Raw genomic sequence first — 18,632 nt, forward strand, 5'->3', positions numbered from 1 at the left:
TTTGAGTATTGATAGGTATTGCTCGGTATTGCTAGATATTACTTGACAATAACAATAAATACCACTCTGTCAAGACCAATACATAGCAATACCGAGCAAAACAAGGGTATTGCTCGGTATTGCTAGGTATTAGTCTTGACATAATGATATTTCTCGTTATTGCCGAGCAATACCTAGCAATACCCCGGTCTGCACAAATCAACTAATGCATAGGAATCCCGGGTCCGGTCCGGGTCGGGTTGTCGGGCCGTGCGGTAAAGAGAAAGAGTACGTGACACCATTTTATTGGCGTCCGAACATAAAGCTACGTCACCTAATAAAAATTCGAACTTGTGATGTTATTGAAATAAATTGAATATGTCAAGAGTAAATAATAAAATTTGGGTGCTAAATATATAAATAAAATAATTTGGTGTGGTATTTGTTTAAAGTTATTTATGTTTTAAATAAATTGCTTCTTAACCGTCCAAAATAAAAATGAACGGCTATGATGTTAGTAATCGGTTTGTCATCACATGGTTCAAATACGACCGCCGAAAATGACTCTCGGTCTCCATGCGTCTCGACTGGTCTCGGGTGGATCCGACTGCGATAATCCACAGCTCCGACGAGCCATGGAATCCTAGCTACCGCGAGGAAATGAGCTTCTATCTGCCCTTCTCCTCTCCTCCTTTTCTCTCCTGCAAAGTACGTACGAGAACTCCGACGGTCTTCTCGCCATGCAATCACTATCATGCCTGCAGATTCCGGTGGAAGAGGAGTTTCATCTGTGCTTTGGAAGGGAAACTCGAGGCCTCCTGGATCCAGTTGGATGGGAACTCGGATGAAGACGGCTGTGGAGGATGGTCCGTCCGGGGATTCGATGCGTCAAATAGAACTGGTTGGGTTTTGATATTTTCCTTTTGGATATCACACGCCTTTAATTGTTGTTATCGCTTGGAACTGTTCCCTTTGATATCTTTTGCTTGATTTGCAGGGTTATCGAGAGTTATTCTTGCTGGGATTGGGACATCGGCGCTGACAATCTTGTTGGCTGCCTTGGCGTATCGTTCTTGTTTGAGAAAAGGTTGCTTTTGTTCGTTTTTTGGAATGGGGCATTTGTTCATCAGGCCAGTAGGAGTGCACTTACATTACTGCGTTTCTTGATGCCTTTTTTTAAATCACTGAAGTCAGACATTGTAACGTGGACAGTGTGAACAATAGAGAATGTGGCGAATAAAATTTTAGGCCCTTATCTCATGGGTATTGATCCTCACTGTTTCAGTTTTTTCATTATCCTTAGGTTGGTTGAGTTTTAGTTGGCATGCTCACCTATTGTTTGCCACAACTACATATGGTGACATTGACCATATGAGAGTGTTAGATGGTTGCTACTGTGCAATAAACTAGGTACTATTGTTTGGGTGCAACCACAATGATAGAAGCGCCCCTTATGCTTGTTTCCCGGTCTCTAGAATAGTGGTCCCTTGGGCCTCTAACTAAGTGACTTGTAATCATTCCTCAAGTCACGATCAATTGCAATTATTGTGGTTGTGCTACAATACTTATAAAAAAGAAACCAAAGGTTGATTAGATTGGGTATGCTTTATAATCCTATTGTGGATCACTTCTGTTATCTCCCAACCTTGTGTGTTTGGGTTGTTGGTCTCTACAGTATTTAAGATTTATATCAGCAATATTCAAGCCTCGTTGGATAAGGAGTTATGCTCGTTTGAGTTCTTGGTGTATGATTGTTTGCTTTGAATTGAGTAATATGCTCGAGTTCATTTTATTGACCTAGATGGTCTTCCTGTTGATGCGATGCGACGTGGCTTTTTGGATGCCATGTGAATAGTCCCTTGGAGAGGTGGAAAATTGCAGCGGGTTGATCTTGTCATCCACAAATACATAACTCGACATTTGATACATTGCAGAAAAATATAGCTAACAGAGCATGTCTTCAATTTAAAATTTTACTGTTAGCATTTTTTTGAATAATTAATGGATCTAGAAAGAAATTGTATCACATTGAAATTCTTTCATTGAAAGACATTTTGTATACAGCTGTTGATATCTTGTGGCTTCATTCTCTTAATGATTGTCATGCTGTTGATCCTTAACCTCTTGTTGAAGTGGAAGAGCTACTGCTGTTTTTTCGTTTGCAGCACGAATATGCTATCATTTATTCATAGGAAGAGCAGTTAGATCAATGGCCCAGAAAAGATTTGTTGAGGATATGCTTGAAGACAAAATTGTTGGAACGCAATATTAATTTGTTAGAATTTATTCTTTGCAGGTTTTATTGTAACATTTCAGTTGAGAGATTGCAGGAAAAAATAATAATCTTTATCTAAATATTCTGAATTGAATTTATGAACTTTTGAATGTGTTTTGATTACTTGATTCGGATGATCTTTTGGGATGTTTTTGTCGTTTGAGAAAATAATTCCTAAGAATTTATTTGTGTGACATGAACACTAAAGATTTGTAATTTATTCTAAATGCAGCTTTCTACCGCAACAATTTGGAATATGGTTGATAATTGCCATGAAACTTAATATGTGCTATGCCTTCTCTTTTGGAAGCATGCATAGCAACCTTTATATTTTGTGAGCAATGCAACACAAACATTTTTCTTATTTTATTGCATTGAATTAGTTATTGTGACATTGGAGCTTTTGGTTTAAGCTTTAATTTATTCTCTTAAAAAATAAGGTTAAAAAAAGGGTTTCCTTGAGATATCATGTCTATACCTTTTGTTGTATAATGGGTATTCATACCGTTATAGATTTAATTGATGCTTAGTAACGAACATTTGCATATTTCACATTCAAATACTTGGTTCTTTTGATATTCTTTTGCCTTTGGGGATTTCAAAAGATATCATTTATTTTCTGTTTGTTTTAATATGTATTTATACTAATGTCAATTTAATTGATACTCGGTAATAACTTTTGCAGGCTTTAGAGTCAAATTCGGTGCTCCATTAGGCATATTTCATAATCCTTTGGTGCCTTCTGCGATTTCAGAAGGACCTGCCAACATTACAGAATCAGTTACACCAATTATTGATGTAGATCCAGTTGAAAGTATAGAATACAAATATGGTCTTTTGAAGCATGAGAACAAAGTACCTGGTATGCATTTTGTTAACAATCTTATTTTATCACAGAGTAAAGTATCTCACTAGACTGACCTTTGGTTCCATTACCATTAGGGGTGTGAATGGGAATTTGAACAGTGTATGCCTTTGATGGGTTCCTACGTTTCATTTATTGTCAAGACAAACATGAGCAAAGATCAAAGTTGTTAAAGTTCAAGAAATCTGGTTCAAGCTCAAATCTTTTATTATCATATTGAATACAAGCCAAGCATGAATAAGAAGTCAAATTATATTAAAATAAAAATAAGTCAAGTTAATAACCATTAAATGCATCCAAAAGCTTCATAGATAATACACATTCTCCATGATTTTGGGTCATATTTTATGATTTTAGTAGGTGAAATATATAGCAAAAAGTTCTCTCTCTCTCTTTATATATATATATATAGTGTGTGTGTGTGTGTGTGTGTGTGTATGTATGTATCTATCTTAGGAGGAGGATTCAACCATTTTGATTTCACTTTAATGACTTTCCATGAAGATAAAACATGTTCATTCTTTTTAGCATTAATAAAATTAGTTATATACACGTTTTCAATAATACAAAGTTCATTTGAATGTTAAAACATTGATATTTTCTCAATGGATGACACAAATAATGATACAGAAGGGACTTTTGGAAGAATTTTTTAGATCGCATTATTGGGTAGGAAGATCAAGTCATCAGGAGTTTACATGCGAAGGCATGTTGCTAATCAGACATCATAGGAGAGAGATCATGTCACACCTCAGTTTGGCTTACTCTCTAACAAACAAACTAGAGTATAACAGAGAAGGAAAAAAATCTAACTAGGCTCTCTTAACATGTCAACCTATCAACTACGAACATCATAATGGAAGCATATAATGTACTTTAATGAACATCAACAGAATTAAAACAAATGCAGAGCTCTACTAAAAGTTTCGAAATTTACTTACATACAAAAAGGTTTATATAGCTATCCAAGATCTCCTCTAAGATCTCTTTGTACACCAAAACATATTTACACAAAAAACGAATGATCACCTCTTTATCGCCTAGTGCCCTACGGGCTCCTTTCCCTTACCTGCAGTAAAACCACTGCTATGAAGTAACTCAGTAGTTCAACAACTACAACAGTCTATTGCTCCAAATTTGCTATTTTCAGCAAATATGGCAGCCTTACAAATAGTTTTCAACTGTTTTTCAGCAACTGCAGTATCCTACCTTAGTAGTATAACCTAATTCCAGTAAACCACATCTCGTTTCAAAGAAAATCACTAAAATATGTTGTTATACAATTCATTCCTACCATTACTACACTTCTTTCCTAACTCAGAAATCTACTAACCTGAAATTCAGAAATCAACAAGTAAAGACTGCATTTGCATGCTTGAGCTCGCCTCCTTCCACCTGCAAGTCACCGGCACAGTCCGCCTTCTTGAATGCTAAAGCAAGCTAATGAGAAAATAAAGTGGAGTAGTGCTCTAGCTTCTTATCTACTTAACTAATATTTTATTCCCACTATTTATTCCACTATCCTTTCCACTAACTCTACAGCCACATGATTTTCCATCAAAGCTTGCATGCATAGATAAGTGAAAATTTCTGACTGCTACAGTAATATAAAAAAATCATTACCTTTTACGGATTAAGTACATAAATTAATTTAACTAATACCTAATAATTAAATAGTGAGAATTAATGAAACTAAATGAACATTTAGAGGAAGCTTATACTTACATATCTTTTAAACATTTTTGGGTATTATAGATCAAGGTTCTGAAAGGCTGGCCATTGTATCAAAATATAGATTACCCTAGGATAAGGATGTGTTTTGAATTTTAAACTTATTGTGCTTAAATTTGTATTTTGAATATCAAAATTTAGAAATTTAGATAAAGTTTTCTTCATTTTTTGTAGTTAATATAGGAAGGATAAGATTATTCTTATTTTAGAAAATTAGTTTATGAAGTATGATATTCCTTTTAAATTGTGAAGTTAGTTTTGGGGAAGACATGATTATATTCAAATTAATTCTTGTTGCAAATTGCCTTGATTACTGCAACTACAATAATCCATAATTTTCCCAATACCTCGCAATGTATAGGGCATGATACTGTAGCAAAGTTATTGCGGTAGGCCACAATATTGTAGAAAGTCACTACAACAGACAACAAGTATTGCTCTACGACGGTTTTTAGCGGACAACTAAACCTTGCTAGTTATTGGAGGAACAATGGGTTTCAAGAATAGATCGATTCTTGCAAAGGAGGAATAAAATAGCATTGCTTGCTGTAGTTGAAGGAAACATAAGGGGGAAAATCCAAATTTATTCATAGTTCCTTTGGGAACCTTGCCTTTCATCATAAACAAACTTTCTATTGGTTTCAAAAGTCTTTTGCACATTTAGCTACATATCATAATTTGACAGTAGAGCAAAGTTTCATCCCATAGGAAATATCATGGTAAGATTAAGGGTTTGAAAAGAAATAAATGCATTTACCATGTACCATGTAGAGAGAATTCAAGAACAGGAGGAGTTTCAAAGGCACAAGCCCCCATATTAAGGATAATTAACAAACTCTCAATATTTAATTTGTAGTAGCAACATTTTAATTTGGTAAAATTAAAATACATCATTGTTGGCTTAGAGCGAATGGTGAGGAAATGACGACGTACCCATTAAAGTTCTCTTGATTTAGTCATTTTGTATTATTATGGACTATGTTCTATGTAATCAACAAAGATAGTCGACCCTCTCGAACTAAGAATTTTTGTCAACAATCATATATTACATCGTTTGAGAGGACATCATTGACCTAGGATGAATGTGTACGTAAGGGGCCTATTTTAATTGTTATTGACTAATTGAGGGCTTTACGCCGTATTATATACATTTTATGGTTCACAACTTATACATTGAGCCATTGGTGAATATTTGGGTTTTGTCCTTAACTTTAATATGTTGGTGCCATTTTGCGGCAAACCACCCATTCAGAGGACACATACCATGTTCTTACTTGCGTGCTTGAAATCCTTGAGAGTGATCTTTTGGATACGCTTGATATGACATTTGCTCATTGTGAGCTTTGGTCAAAATCAGGTTTTGTCATCTTTAGTAGATCAATGTGGAGGATGGATGGTTTGGTGGCTGCTCTAACCTTTGCGTGACCTATTATTGCTTGGTCATTTTGGATTTTGTAGATTTTTTTCGATTTTATATTTTGTATGAGCGACCTAGATTTAGTGGAGTTCTTTGTGATTTTAAGGTCATTTTGAATACATTATGGCTAAGATTTGAGCCTAAAGTTTTTTTTTTTTGGGATTTGCGAGCATTTTTATAATAGGATTCAACAGTTTAGATTTTTTGGTAATAAGGCCATCTAAATTGCTTGAAATAATTGTTTTCCTAGTAAAGAATTTGATTTTGATAGTATTGATCCCTTCAGTTGTAATGTGCAGCAAAACAAGCCTTCATGGGTATGGATCTTGCTTGAAGTATATGTTTTTTGTAGCTAAGAACTTACTTTTGATAGAATAGACTAATCTGATTATAATGTGTGGCATAATAGGGGTAATTAGTATAATTGTAATTTGATACTTCGAATCTTTTAAACTTTTCCTCTTTTCTTGCAAAGGATCAAGTCCATGGGTTTATATATCATTTAAGTTTTATAATACATACATCTTGAAGTCCTTGTCAATTGCACCCCTTGTATGTAAAAGGATTGGATCAAATAAGTTGAAACTTGTGGTTTCGCTTTCGTAGTTGAAATGGCCTTAAAGAGTTTTAAACTTTCCATTTTTTAAAGTTAATTTTTTTGTAAGAGGCCTTGAGGGCCTTATGCAAATGTAAGACAATAGTTTTAGCGATTTTCACGATTGAGTATCTAAATCCCATTGTATTATGATGCAATTAATTTGATTAGGTCGCGAGGGAAAATTTAAATTCATTCTTTTTTCATGATTATTTTGAGTTTATTGTGTAAATGTTTGTTGGGGGGGACGTATTGTCGACTCTAGTCGTTGGGATGTAGAGGATCGAACTAGAAAGAGAGAACTTTAACCTTGCCCTATAGGCAGATGAGTTGTGGAATTTCTCTTACAACTTTAAAAATTTTTAGAGTTAGGGGCATGTGCCTTGTCGATTTTAGACTTATGTCATGGAGGATTGAGCTTGAAAAGTGAAATTTATAATTGTGCCTCTTAGGTAATGCAACCCACTCAGGCATGTACACATAACTTAATGAATTTGGGTTTGGATTTTAAGGCAAGATTGCGCTTTTTCTAGAATGATACATATGTTTTTTTAGTACAGTTGCCCACTTTTGATGCAACATAATTTGAGCCTAAATTTTTTGATAAAACGTGCACAGATTTCATTTATAGTTTAACTGATAGCATTTTGTATGATACTACATCTTTCAAGAGCATGTTTACTAACTTGGTTCTGTTTGCTTGTGGATCTGATTGCAAGTATTGCAACAAAACTTTGTTGAGCACTTAAAGTATTGTTAGCTCGCTTGCATTCAATATTTGCATGTGTCAAGATAGGCTCCATAGGGATTAGATTTCATGATGGGACATCAGATCGTGAAGAGTCAATCAGAGACGTGGCCGTCAATCTACGACCACGATTGAGTCATTGTATTTCTGAGTTGTTTTATGTATTTTCTTATTTATATTGTCATAGTGTATTTGCTGTATTAGTTGCTTTATTAATTTTCCGTTGTACCCTTTTATGAAGGGAGGTCGTATGTAAGCCCTGGGGGCATTGTCATCATTTTATGTTTTTGAGTCTTTGTACGAGGCTATTTATAGCCATAGTATTCTTCTTTTGAGATTAATGAATGATTGATTAAAATATTTCTTCCCCTTGCATGAGTTCTTGTGAGAGCTTGAGAAATCGGAGAGAGGGCCCTAGGAGAGGGAGAATTGCGCATCACCCACCAACCTAGATGAGTCGGGTTCGTGGTTCTATTCCATATCTCTTCCTTTCTCCTTCCACCACCACTACCGGCCAACATCACATCCACGGTTTTCTCCCTCCCCAAGCCCTTCTCCTTCATTTGACCAAACTCCACCAATTTCCCACCTAGCCGCCGGCCCCATACCCGAGCCCATCCACCCGCCGACCCCAAATCCCCTCTCCCATTGCTTCCATTGCCTAATTGGGATTGAAATAATTTGGGATAGATTTTGAATTCAAATTCGTTCAATTTGAAATTTAAAATCTTTCCTAAATTAACAAATTTATTTAGGAAAGTTCCTAAATTAAATCCATTTGAATTTTAAATTCGAATTGGATTTAATTAAAACTTTCATATTTCTTAAACCCAATTTTAGAAGCCCTCAATCCCTCCCATTAATTGCTCCCATAGCCATCAATGCCGCCGGCCCCCCATTGAGGTTGAGATTGGAATTCTTTCCTAATTCCAATTCCCTACCTTTGGAAATATTTCCAAAACCCATAATCCTCCTTGGACGAATTTACTAAAGCCCATAATTCCTAATTTATTTCCAAAACCAAATCATTGATTTAGAAAATAAATCCCCATCCCTCATTATGCCGCCGCCCCCTCTCTCTACCCGCCCCCTCTCCCTCTCTCCAATCCACTCTCTCTATATTAACACCCCTCCCCCTCTTGGAATTAAATTCAAACTTAATTTCCTAGATCGCTCCCAATTAAAAAAATCTGAAATTTATTTCAGATTTGTTTTTTTTTTTTTAAATTCGTTCTTCCCCTTTAAAACTTACTTCTCGTCTCCCAACCCTCATCCATTGGCCGGCCACAGTTCACCACCTTCACTTCACATTTAAGAGAAACTTCTTTCTCTTTAATGGAATCCGAAGTTGCTAGTGATCTTAGGTAGCAATCGTCGACGAGCATTCATGAATGGCTGATCCAGACCTTGACTACGACCTCTCCTACAACGAGAAGGGTTTGTGTGCATCTTGCATTCATCCTTCTTCGACGTCAACCCACGCATCGACCACACCGTAGAAGAGTACGTAGAGCGCATCCTGGATACCTTGGTCGAGGCTATTGAAGAACAACTTGGAACCGTCGGGTGGAGGATTACAACCGATCATTAACGAAGGTTTTCTAATCTCCCGTTTCTCGTATTTCTTAAAGTCTAATCCTTTCTTGTGATTTGATTGTAGTCATGAAGGTCGCGTTTGCCCGATTCTGCCGAGCTTAGTAAACATAGAGAATTGAGTGCACTTCATTTGTTTTCTAATCTTATTGTTAGATTAGGGATTTTCGTTGAAAGTTTCTATGTTTGTATATTGTTGATTTTCTATGCTATTTTAATGATTTGACGTTCTTGCTATGCAACTTAGCCTAAACGAGAGTGACCGCTCTTTCGTTTTGTTTCATCGTTTTACCTGCTAATAGTTCTATTTGTTATTTCTCTAATCAATAAGTTGTGTAAATTCTTAACAAATTCATTGCAAGCATTGTAGTCCTACATCATTTCACCTATAACTAGAGGCATTGTGTTGGTCATTTTCTCAGTTAATTTAACTTCAAGAGAGTTGGAGAAAGTTTCAGAGTCATCAAGAAGTCTCAGCTTGTACTCTTAAGGCAATGTTTTAAAAGAAATAAATGCATGGCCCTCATTGGACCAAAGGTTACAATAAATGAGCATTCTGCCCTTTATTGCTTTTATTTTTATATTGAAATATAGTTAGTATTTTGACTAATTGTACCTTTTATTAAGGAGAATCTCAAATTAGCATTAGCCTAGCTGATTCAAATGTATGACATAGCCTAAGTAAACTAGTTCATTAATAAAAGTCTTCACTTAAGGATATATCATACACGTTACATACATGTCCATTGGGGTATCCTTCTTGTATTTGATACTTGACGACTAAAAATGCTTATGTTGAGAGGTATAGTATTTTTAGACATGTTTAGTGGTAGTCCTAATCTAGACAGGACGTAAGTCTAGTTTAGTATTTTGATTTAGATTGTTGAAAATACTAGTTTCTTTCTTCTTATAGGCATCTTTCGTTGATGTGAAAAAGTAAGCCTTACATTCCTTTCTTCGAGCGCATAGAGTCTAGGGATCTATATTTCTTTTTTTGGCTCACAATCTATGAGATATCTTTGGACAGCACAATTCATTGTTGTTGATAAAGAGCTTTATGTTAGACTGGGTTGACTTTCTTCTTAGTTAAGTAGACTAAATGTTTGATAATCATGGATGATGCATCCATGAAATTCTAATCGGATTGTGTGTTTTTTTTTCTTGAGATTCCTTACTTGCACCCTTGCTCCTTTTGGGCCCCATCATCCTTGATTTTAATTTAGATTTTATCTCGTGTAAACCCATGTTAAATAAATTTGGAACGAAAGCATAATTCTCAAGCTAGTGTTTCTTAAATAAGGATGTAATTAAACACACATGATTGCTCCTTTTTGAATCCCATAATAAAATAGATAAACTCAGTCTGAATTTCATATTTCATTCGGGGGAAATTTAATTTTTCCTGGTTAATGTTTTACCTAATAGTGTAAAATTTTGGTTGTTAGGCCTAAGTACTAATTTGGAATACCAAAAAAAAAAATGACTTCTACTTGTATTTGACACATCTGTTATATTCTTAATGCACCCTAGCCTTTTTATGTGACTAAAATGCTCCTGTGTGATTTAGTTTGTTGAGCTACGTTCAATATTAACAAAAGAAATTTTTTTCTTCAAAATTGATATTATTTTTACCCTTTTTTTTTCATATTACTTTTGTCTTTAAAATCTAAATGTCAGTTTTTTATGTGTTTGCTTCTGAAGAAAATAAACGCATTGTTGTCCCTGTTCCTGCTGATCCAACTCAACTGGAAGCTTTACATGTCCTTAAAATGTTAAAGGTATTCTTATGAGACATTCTTTTATCTTCTTTTAATGTTTGATGTTTGCCTGCTGAATTATGTAAATGTTTCATAGTTCAGAAAAAAGGTTTATTTATTCATAACAATGGTTAGACTAATTATGGCGTATTGGATTTTTTTCTTGTCCTTTATAAATCTTCTTTAGGAATTTTTGTTAGAAAATAATTCTGGGGGTTTGCCTACAAAAATTAAACATTTGCATTACCTAAATCATCATTATCATCTTCATTAGTCTTTTTTCAATTATTTCCTTTTTATTCTCAATCCATTCTTGTTTAGTTTTGTTATAGATAGTGTTAATTACTGTTTAGGCAAGCTTTTATGACAACTTCATCCCAATTTCATTTGGCATATTTCTTTCCTTTTCCTTCACATAAATACTAAATTCTCTTTGCCTGCGTAGCTTGCTCTCCATTGAACATGCCAAGCACTATGGGCATGTCTGTTTTTTGTTCTTATAAATGAGGATAACAAATGTTTGGTTTGTATTTTGTTTCATATTTTTTTTTTCTTTAAAAATCAATCAAGATGCTTTTAAAAAAATTTAAAATTGACTTGAGGTATTTTTTTATCTTGAAAACATGAATTCTCAACCACTCGACCTCCCGCTCCACAATGGCTAGCCCTGCACCCGCTAGTATTCAGCCCCACATCCACCGTCAGCCAAGCCTGCACCAGCTGGTATTCAACTCCACATCCACCGTCAGCCAAGCCCTCATCTTTCATTTGCCAGCATCATGCATGCTGCTGGGCAATCTTGCGCTAAATCAAGTTGTGTCTTCATCTCATCCACTAACACCTTTAGCCGCGACAACACCACTCTCTTCCAAACTACAAAATATATCGACTTATTTGATATTCAGTAAAAAATAAAAATGACCTATATTTAAGATATAAAGCATATTCTTATTTTATACCAAAACATAAATGAAAAAGGAAAAAAAAAAATGAAAATAAAAGTTGTTGCAAACGCCCCAGAAGTCTATTAATCTAATCCTCATCACATGTTATTCCAGTAGTTTCTCTAATATTTAATTTCTCATTTGTCATTCATAATTTTACTTTATTTTCGCCACACTCAACTTATTTGTCAGTGATTTTGTGGCTCAACACTTCGGTCCACCCAATAGATAGTCTAATTATTAATTTTTATAAAGTTTAATATTTAATTATCTATGATCTCCTCTTTTGTATAAGAATCTAGAGTTTTTTTTGTTTTTCATTTTGAACACCTAATCTTAATTTAGAAGTTGTACTATTATCTACATGCCTATTTGAATTAACTTAATATCTATCATAATTGGTTTTTGAAAGCATGCATGCACACATGAATGCATGCATGCATGCACGCTCATGTATAAATTTTTGTTGCATGCATCATGCACATTTACATGTGTAATTTCATTGACTTGTTTACATGTTATACTGTTTCAACTGATGATGATGGCGATTGCCACTGGTTGCACTAATGATGGCATGGATGCATGATTGCACATCTTCACTTGCATGCGCACACTCATTGATGCATGCATGCAAGTATGAGACCAATGATGCCAATTGTCAAATAGTAATAGTGGCCTTTACTGGTCATTGACATCTATTGCGGGATGTCTGTGGGGGCATCACCGGACACTGATATCGAAGGTGTTGGTTTGATTTTTTTATAATTTAATTTATGTTTGATAGCTAATGTATATTGTCTAGTTTGATTTATTATTTTAGAGAATTAATCAATTCAAACTGTGAAATTAGTTTATTTGAAAATCCTTTTCGAAATATGAGCAAATCATTTTAAACAAACTAGTGGGTTCATCCGTCATCGCAATTTAAGCCATAAAACGTACAACCCTGATGAAAGAAGTGGAACTGCATACTCTTTTTCATAGGATAATTTGAGATTTCTAATGCGACTCTGATTATTGATTTTGGATAACTCTTTTATGGTACTCAGATCATTGACTATGATGCCAGCGCTGATGATTTATGCACCAGAAGGGAGTATGCAAGGTGGCTAGTTAAAGCAAACTGCGTGCTTGAAAGGTATGAAGTAAATTTATTATCTTTAAATTTTTATGGGTAACAAAGTTCTTTGGAATTTATTATAAATTCTTTCCAAATTTTCAAATTTTCATGATTTATTATAAATTTGATAGGAAACACTCATAGATCTCAAGTATTTCCTATCAATCTTCGGAAAACAATGAGAATCCTTCACAAAAAGTCCACACAAAACCACAAAACAGTAGATAATTTGTATTATTTGATGAAAGGGAAACAAAAAATAGCAAGATACAATTGATCCTCTATTCGATAGGAGGATCGATCTCTCCCAATTCTCTAGACGCCGATAGAGCCCAAAGAAAACCTAAATGTAAGAGATCTCAAATTTCAGCCCAAATTCAAGATGCCCTAATCCTAGGAAAACAAAGTATTTAATGCATACAAATCAAAAGGAAATCCCTAAACAGTCCCTACATTCAAATTTCCCTCTCAAAACCCTAAAAAAACTTCCTAAAATGGCTCCCGCACGGCGTGTGGCTCGCGCGGCATCCTAGCAGGCAGAGTTTCTCCGCTGTTTTGCGTCTGGGCCGGTCCCGCGTAGACCGGCAGGACCGGTCCACTGGACCGGTCTAACAATACTCCCCTCCCAAAGATCCACATTGTCCTCAAGGTGGAGATATGCTTGTGTTCCGGTGGAGGTGACCATCCTTGAGGTGGCATAAAATCCTTACCAAATTGCTGAAGTAGGGGTTGCCCTAAAAGAGAAACATCCCCTCCCTCCTCTATCTTGATCACATTCAGCTTGTGTAGTCCCACCCGATAAACTTCCTCCACCTCTTGTAGGCTCCTAACCATGGTCTTAAGTGATACCATGACTTTGGATAGCCCTCCATCTCCCCTTATAACCACTTTTTTCCCATCCACCATTAATTCCATCGTGAGTGCTCCCCAATTGTCCTTGGTTTCCCCCAAGGTTTGCAGCCATTTTATTCCCAGGATGACATTAGTACTTCCTAACTCTAGTGAGAGAAAATCCTCCCTTACCTGAATCCTCTGGATGGGCAACACCACTCCTCTACAGATCCCCTGGCCTTTCTCCACCTTCCCTATATCCATCATCATCCCATAACAACTGGTGTCCACCAATTTCACTCCCAGTTGATTGATAACCTGAGTGGAAATAAAATTATGGTTAGCCCCACTGTCAATCAAAACAACTATCTCCATGCCTACTATCTCCCCCTTCACCTTCATCGTATGATTCGAGGTAAACCCTACTACTGAATTCAGGGAAGCTTCGACCAGATCCAAATGCAACTTCTCCTCCCTCTCTTCCTCTAACTCCCCATCACCTCCTTCTTCAGTTTCCTCGTCATCACAGACGGTGAGAACCTGAAGAGTTCGGTCCTTGCACCGATATCCTGACATATACTTTTCCTCGCATTTGGAACACAACCCCTTTGCCCTCCTCTCCTGCATCTCCTTCTTTGTCATCCTCTTGAAATTTTCCCCACTCCCACCTCCTACTGACTTCTCCCTGGTGGTCTCATTAATGTTGCATGATGCAAGCCCCTTAGGTGATAGAAGAGTGGTCGTCGTCCTGTAAGAGCCTCCTGAGCTGTTGCTCCTGGCTCCCTTCTCTAGATTCTTCTGATTTCCACCAGCTGGGCCAACTTCATGGATTTCACCAAGTCACGAGGCATCAAAACCTTCAATGCTGATCGGATCTCTGCCTTCAACCCCTTCATGAAGTTCCCCTGCAATACCGTATCTGATAATCGCTTCACCCTACTGGCTAGATGCTCAAACTGCTCCTGGTAGTCTGCTATTGATCCCTCCTGTGCCAGAGCAAAGAGCTTCTCATAAAAATCTCCTCCCCGGTCGGTTTGAAAACGTTCTATTATGCAGTCCTTGAATTCCCTCCAGTTTCTAATAGGCTTCCTCTGATCTCTCCAATGATATCACGATAGGGCTTTTCCTTCCAAGCACAATTCGACTGCGGTCAGCTTCTCCTCCTCCGTCAGCCCATTGACGGCGAAGTATCGCTCCACCTTGTAAATCCATTCGTATGCATCTTCTCCTTCGAATATGGGCATCTTCAACTTCCTCACCTTTTGGTTGCCCCCATTGCCCCGGATTCTTCCATAGTTTCCCCTCTCCCAAGTACTAGGTGCACCCCATGTTTCCCAGTCTTCCCTTGCTCTACCATAGCCTAACCCCCCCTCGAAATCCTCCCTTCTATCTTCAAAATCAGCACCTCGACGACCATAATATCCCTCATGGCGTTCCCCATATCCACCCTCTCTTTATTCCCTCTTGATAGGCTCCATATGGGGCCTTCTTCTTCCTCCTTCCATGATTTCCACCTCATATTCCTCCCTTTGAATTTCCGAATTCGTACTTTTTCCTTCCCCACTTGCCACGGAAGCCGCCGTTTGATTTTGAATTTCTAACATCTTCTTCATCATGTCTCGGAGATCGGCGACTTGTCCTTCGATGGAGGAAATCTTTTCCTCCACCGTCGTTTTGATTTGATTCATCTCCCTTTCAAGCCTTTCCTCTAGAGCATCCACCCTTTTGGCCGTCATTATAATCCGGAGTTTGTAAAATCACAAATTCTGGATTTGGAACTTTAAAAATAGCAATTCCCCTTCCTACCGAGCAATTAATCACCGCTGAAATTTGTCGAAATCAGCCCTCCACCGGTCCCACAACCTGGCTCTGATACCAATTTGATAGGAAACAGTCGTAGATCTCAAGTATTTCCTATCAATATTCGGAAAACAACGAGAATCCTTCACAAAAAGTCCGCACAAAACTTCAAAAACAGTAGATAATTTGTATTATTTGATGAAAGGGAAACGGAAAATAGCAAGATACAATTGATCCTCTATTCGAGAGGAGGATCGATCTCTCCCAAATCTCTAGACGCCGCTAGAGCCCAAAGAAAACCTAAATCTAAGACATCTCAAATTTCAGCCCAAATTCAAGATGGCCTAACCCTAGGAAAACAAAGTATTTAATGCTTACAAATCAAAAGAAAATCTCTAAACAGTCCCTACATTCAAATTTCCCTCTCAAAACCCTAAAAAAACCTTCCTAAAATGGCTCCCGCACGGCGTGCGGCTCGCGCGGCCTCTTTACAGGTGGAGTTTCTCCGCTGTTTTGTGTCTGGACCGGTCCCATGTGGACCGGCTGGACCGGTCTAACAAAATTCTTTGGACTTTATTATAAGATAGCAAGTGGTACATGTGGTTACATGAAGGTTATACATAAAAAAAGTACCAATGACTACTATTGTTGGGTATGTGTCCTCAGCATGCGAAGATTGGGCATTTGCGGAGTTACTTTTGAGCTTAGTAGATTTATATGGTGTATGTTTCATTACAGGAAAACCAAACATAGGATAGTTCCAACCTATTTGATTGCTGGTTCAGTTTCCCCAGCATTTGATGATGTCAACGTCAATGACTCAGATTTTTGGTGCATTCAAGGTGAGTTGAGTAGCTGGATATTCTATGTAACTTCAATGCGGTGATATCCCTGTTTATCTGATATAGCTTGTGTCAAAAGCGCTTGGAGAAGCTGGCATTGTTTCTAGCAGACTTTCTTCATCGAACTCCTCAAGTTTGTCTGATATTGAGAAGTCAAATGAGGAAGAAAGATTTTACTTTTTCCCCAACAAGTACTTATTCTGAAGCATGCTACTTTTCAATTAAGGAGATATTTTCACTGCAGTGTAGCTTATTTTTTTATTATTTCATTTCAGCTTCATATCACGCTTAGATCTGGTAAATTGGAGAGCTCTACTAGAATATTCAATCTCTTCTGACTTGAAGGAGAAGGTACAAGATTTTCACCTTTTCTTTTTTGTTCCTGACAAATCTAACAATGTTCTTCCATCTAATATATTCTAACTCTTCTTTAATGAAAAGGAAGGCCTAGTAAATTTGCTTTATGTGATTAGAATTTGATTTGTCATAGTATTTCTAAAGCTTGACTTTTTGCAGTCCAGATATCAAGGACCAAGCCACCTTTGTCGGATTTGAGTGCTCGTAACCTGGAACCGCAACTGGTGATGGACTTACTATCTGGTGATGGGAGCATAGTTACAAGAACCTTTGGTATTGACTTTTTCTAGTTAGTAAATTCATAATGTGGCTTCCTTTTTTCATGACTTAACTTTTTTATTGACTATGGCAACAACTGCAGATTATTGTAAGTGCAGCACACTGAATTTGATGGATTAATAAATTATAATTTATTTCTATTTCGAGCACCAAATACATTTTTTGATGTAGCCTATTTTACCTATCTTTTTCTAGTCTTATTAATATTATAAACAACTTGAAACTATTGTGAATGTTGATACTTTGGAAGAAGCTGAGAAAGAATATAAAAACTAATGATTTGCTTGACTTTATCTGCTTCAATGGGAGCTTAACCTGAGTCTGTGGCATATTTAGTTATTGTAATACATGTTCAGCGAGGCTTATTTTTATCAATTATTTATGATCCTTTGTGAGTTCGTTATTTTCATATTGAATAATTGGTACTAAAGGCTATGCTTTATAGAACTTTGCACTTTCAAATGTTTGGCCAGAACCCCATTGATAGTATTTAGATTTAGCCAAGGTGCTTGTTGGGGCAGTACTGATGTGAAACGGGGAGGAGGCTCTGCTAGGGAGAGGATCCTTTGCAGGAATTTTCAGGGCAGCAGCAGTTTTGAAGCTTCAAGTTGATGAGAATCCAAGAACCACTGCAGGAATTTTCTGGCAACAGCTTTGGAGAGCAGGAAATCCAACGTGGGATAGGGTTTGGGAGGAGTTTGTAGAGGAAAAACAGCACAAGAGCCTTGGGGAAGAATTAGGACAGCAGGGGAGAAAAGACTGAGAATAAATTCAGATTTTGGATCCAAAATCTGAGAGAAATCTCAGGATTCTGGGCTTTGGACAACTCGGCCAGCAGCAGATTGAAATTCCCAATCTTTTCCCAAAGAGGAACCAATGAAATCTGGACAGATTTCAGGGAAAATCCAGGGAAGGGGGGGAACGGCGGGATGTAGAGAGAATTAGGGAATTTATTTCCTTATTCCACTCTCAGCCTAGGGAAGTAATTAAAGGCTTGAGTTTTGAATATCACGGCTGGTAGGAAAGAGGAAATATTTCCAAGGAAAAGTGAAGGTTTAGCTTCAGGTTTTTATTCAAAACCTGAGAGAAAATTCTGGTAGAAGGGGGGAATTTATTTCCTAAGCTGTTACGTGGAGTTAGGAAATAAATTAATACATGGGGGTCTAGGGAAAATTCAGCCAACAAAGATCAAGGAGAATTGAAATCACTTCCTAAAACAAAGTGGAGATTTTAGGAAATAATTCCAAAACCAAGCAAGTGGGAGCCGGTGGCATTAAAGTACATGGGAGGGATTTAATGAAAGCATTTAAGGCTTCTTAATTGGGTTTTAGGAATTAGGAAAGTAAATAACCTAATCCAATTTAAATTTCAAATTCAAACGGATTTAGATTAAAACTTTCCTAAAATAGGGGAGTTAAAATAGGAAAGAATTTGAATTCAAATTTAAATGAATTTGAATTTCAGAATTTTCCAACTTTAGTCTCCAACCCAATTAGGAA

General features: G+C 36.7%; 1 protein-coding gene across 1 annotated transcript in view; it reads left to right on the plus strand.

Moving 5' to 3' along the window:
* Positions 1-524: 524 nt before the first annotated feature.
* LOC110099421 overlaps positions 525-18,632 on the plus strand; it is a 22,622-nt gene continuing 4,514 nt past the window's right edge. The window contains exons 1-9 of the mRNA XM_020826563.2: positions 525-880; positions 977-1,066; positions 2,940-3,116; positions 10,905-10,981; positions 12,954-13,042; positions 16,394-16,497; positions 16,577-16,688; positions 16,773-16,848; positions 17,019-17,127. Coding sequence (XP_020682222.2) covers positions 556-880; positions 977-1,066; positions 2,940-3,116; positions 10,905-10,981; positions 12,954-13,042; positions 16,394-16,497; positions 16,577-16,688; positions 16,773-16,848; positions 17,019-17,127 — 1,159 coding nt within the window. The 5' untranslated portion in view covers positions 525-555. The remainder of the gene's footprint in view (positions 881-976; positions 1,067-2,939; positions 3,117-10,904; positions 10,982-12,953; positions 13,043-16,393; positions 16,498-16,576; positions 16,689-16,772; positions 16,849-17,018; positions 17,128-18,632) is intronic.

The sequence above is a fragment of the Dendrobium catenatum genome, unplaced genomic scaffold (genome assembly GCF_001605985.2).
Source record: "Dendrobium catenatum unplaced genomic scaffold, ASM160598v2 fragScaff_scaffold_1022, whole genome shotgun sequence".
NCBI lineage: Eukaryota > Viridiplantae > Streptophyta > Magnoliopsida > Asparagales > Orchidaceae > Dendrobium > Dendrobium catenatum.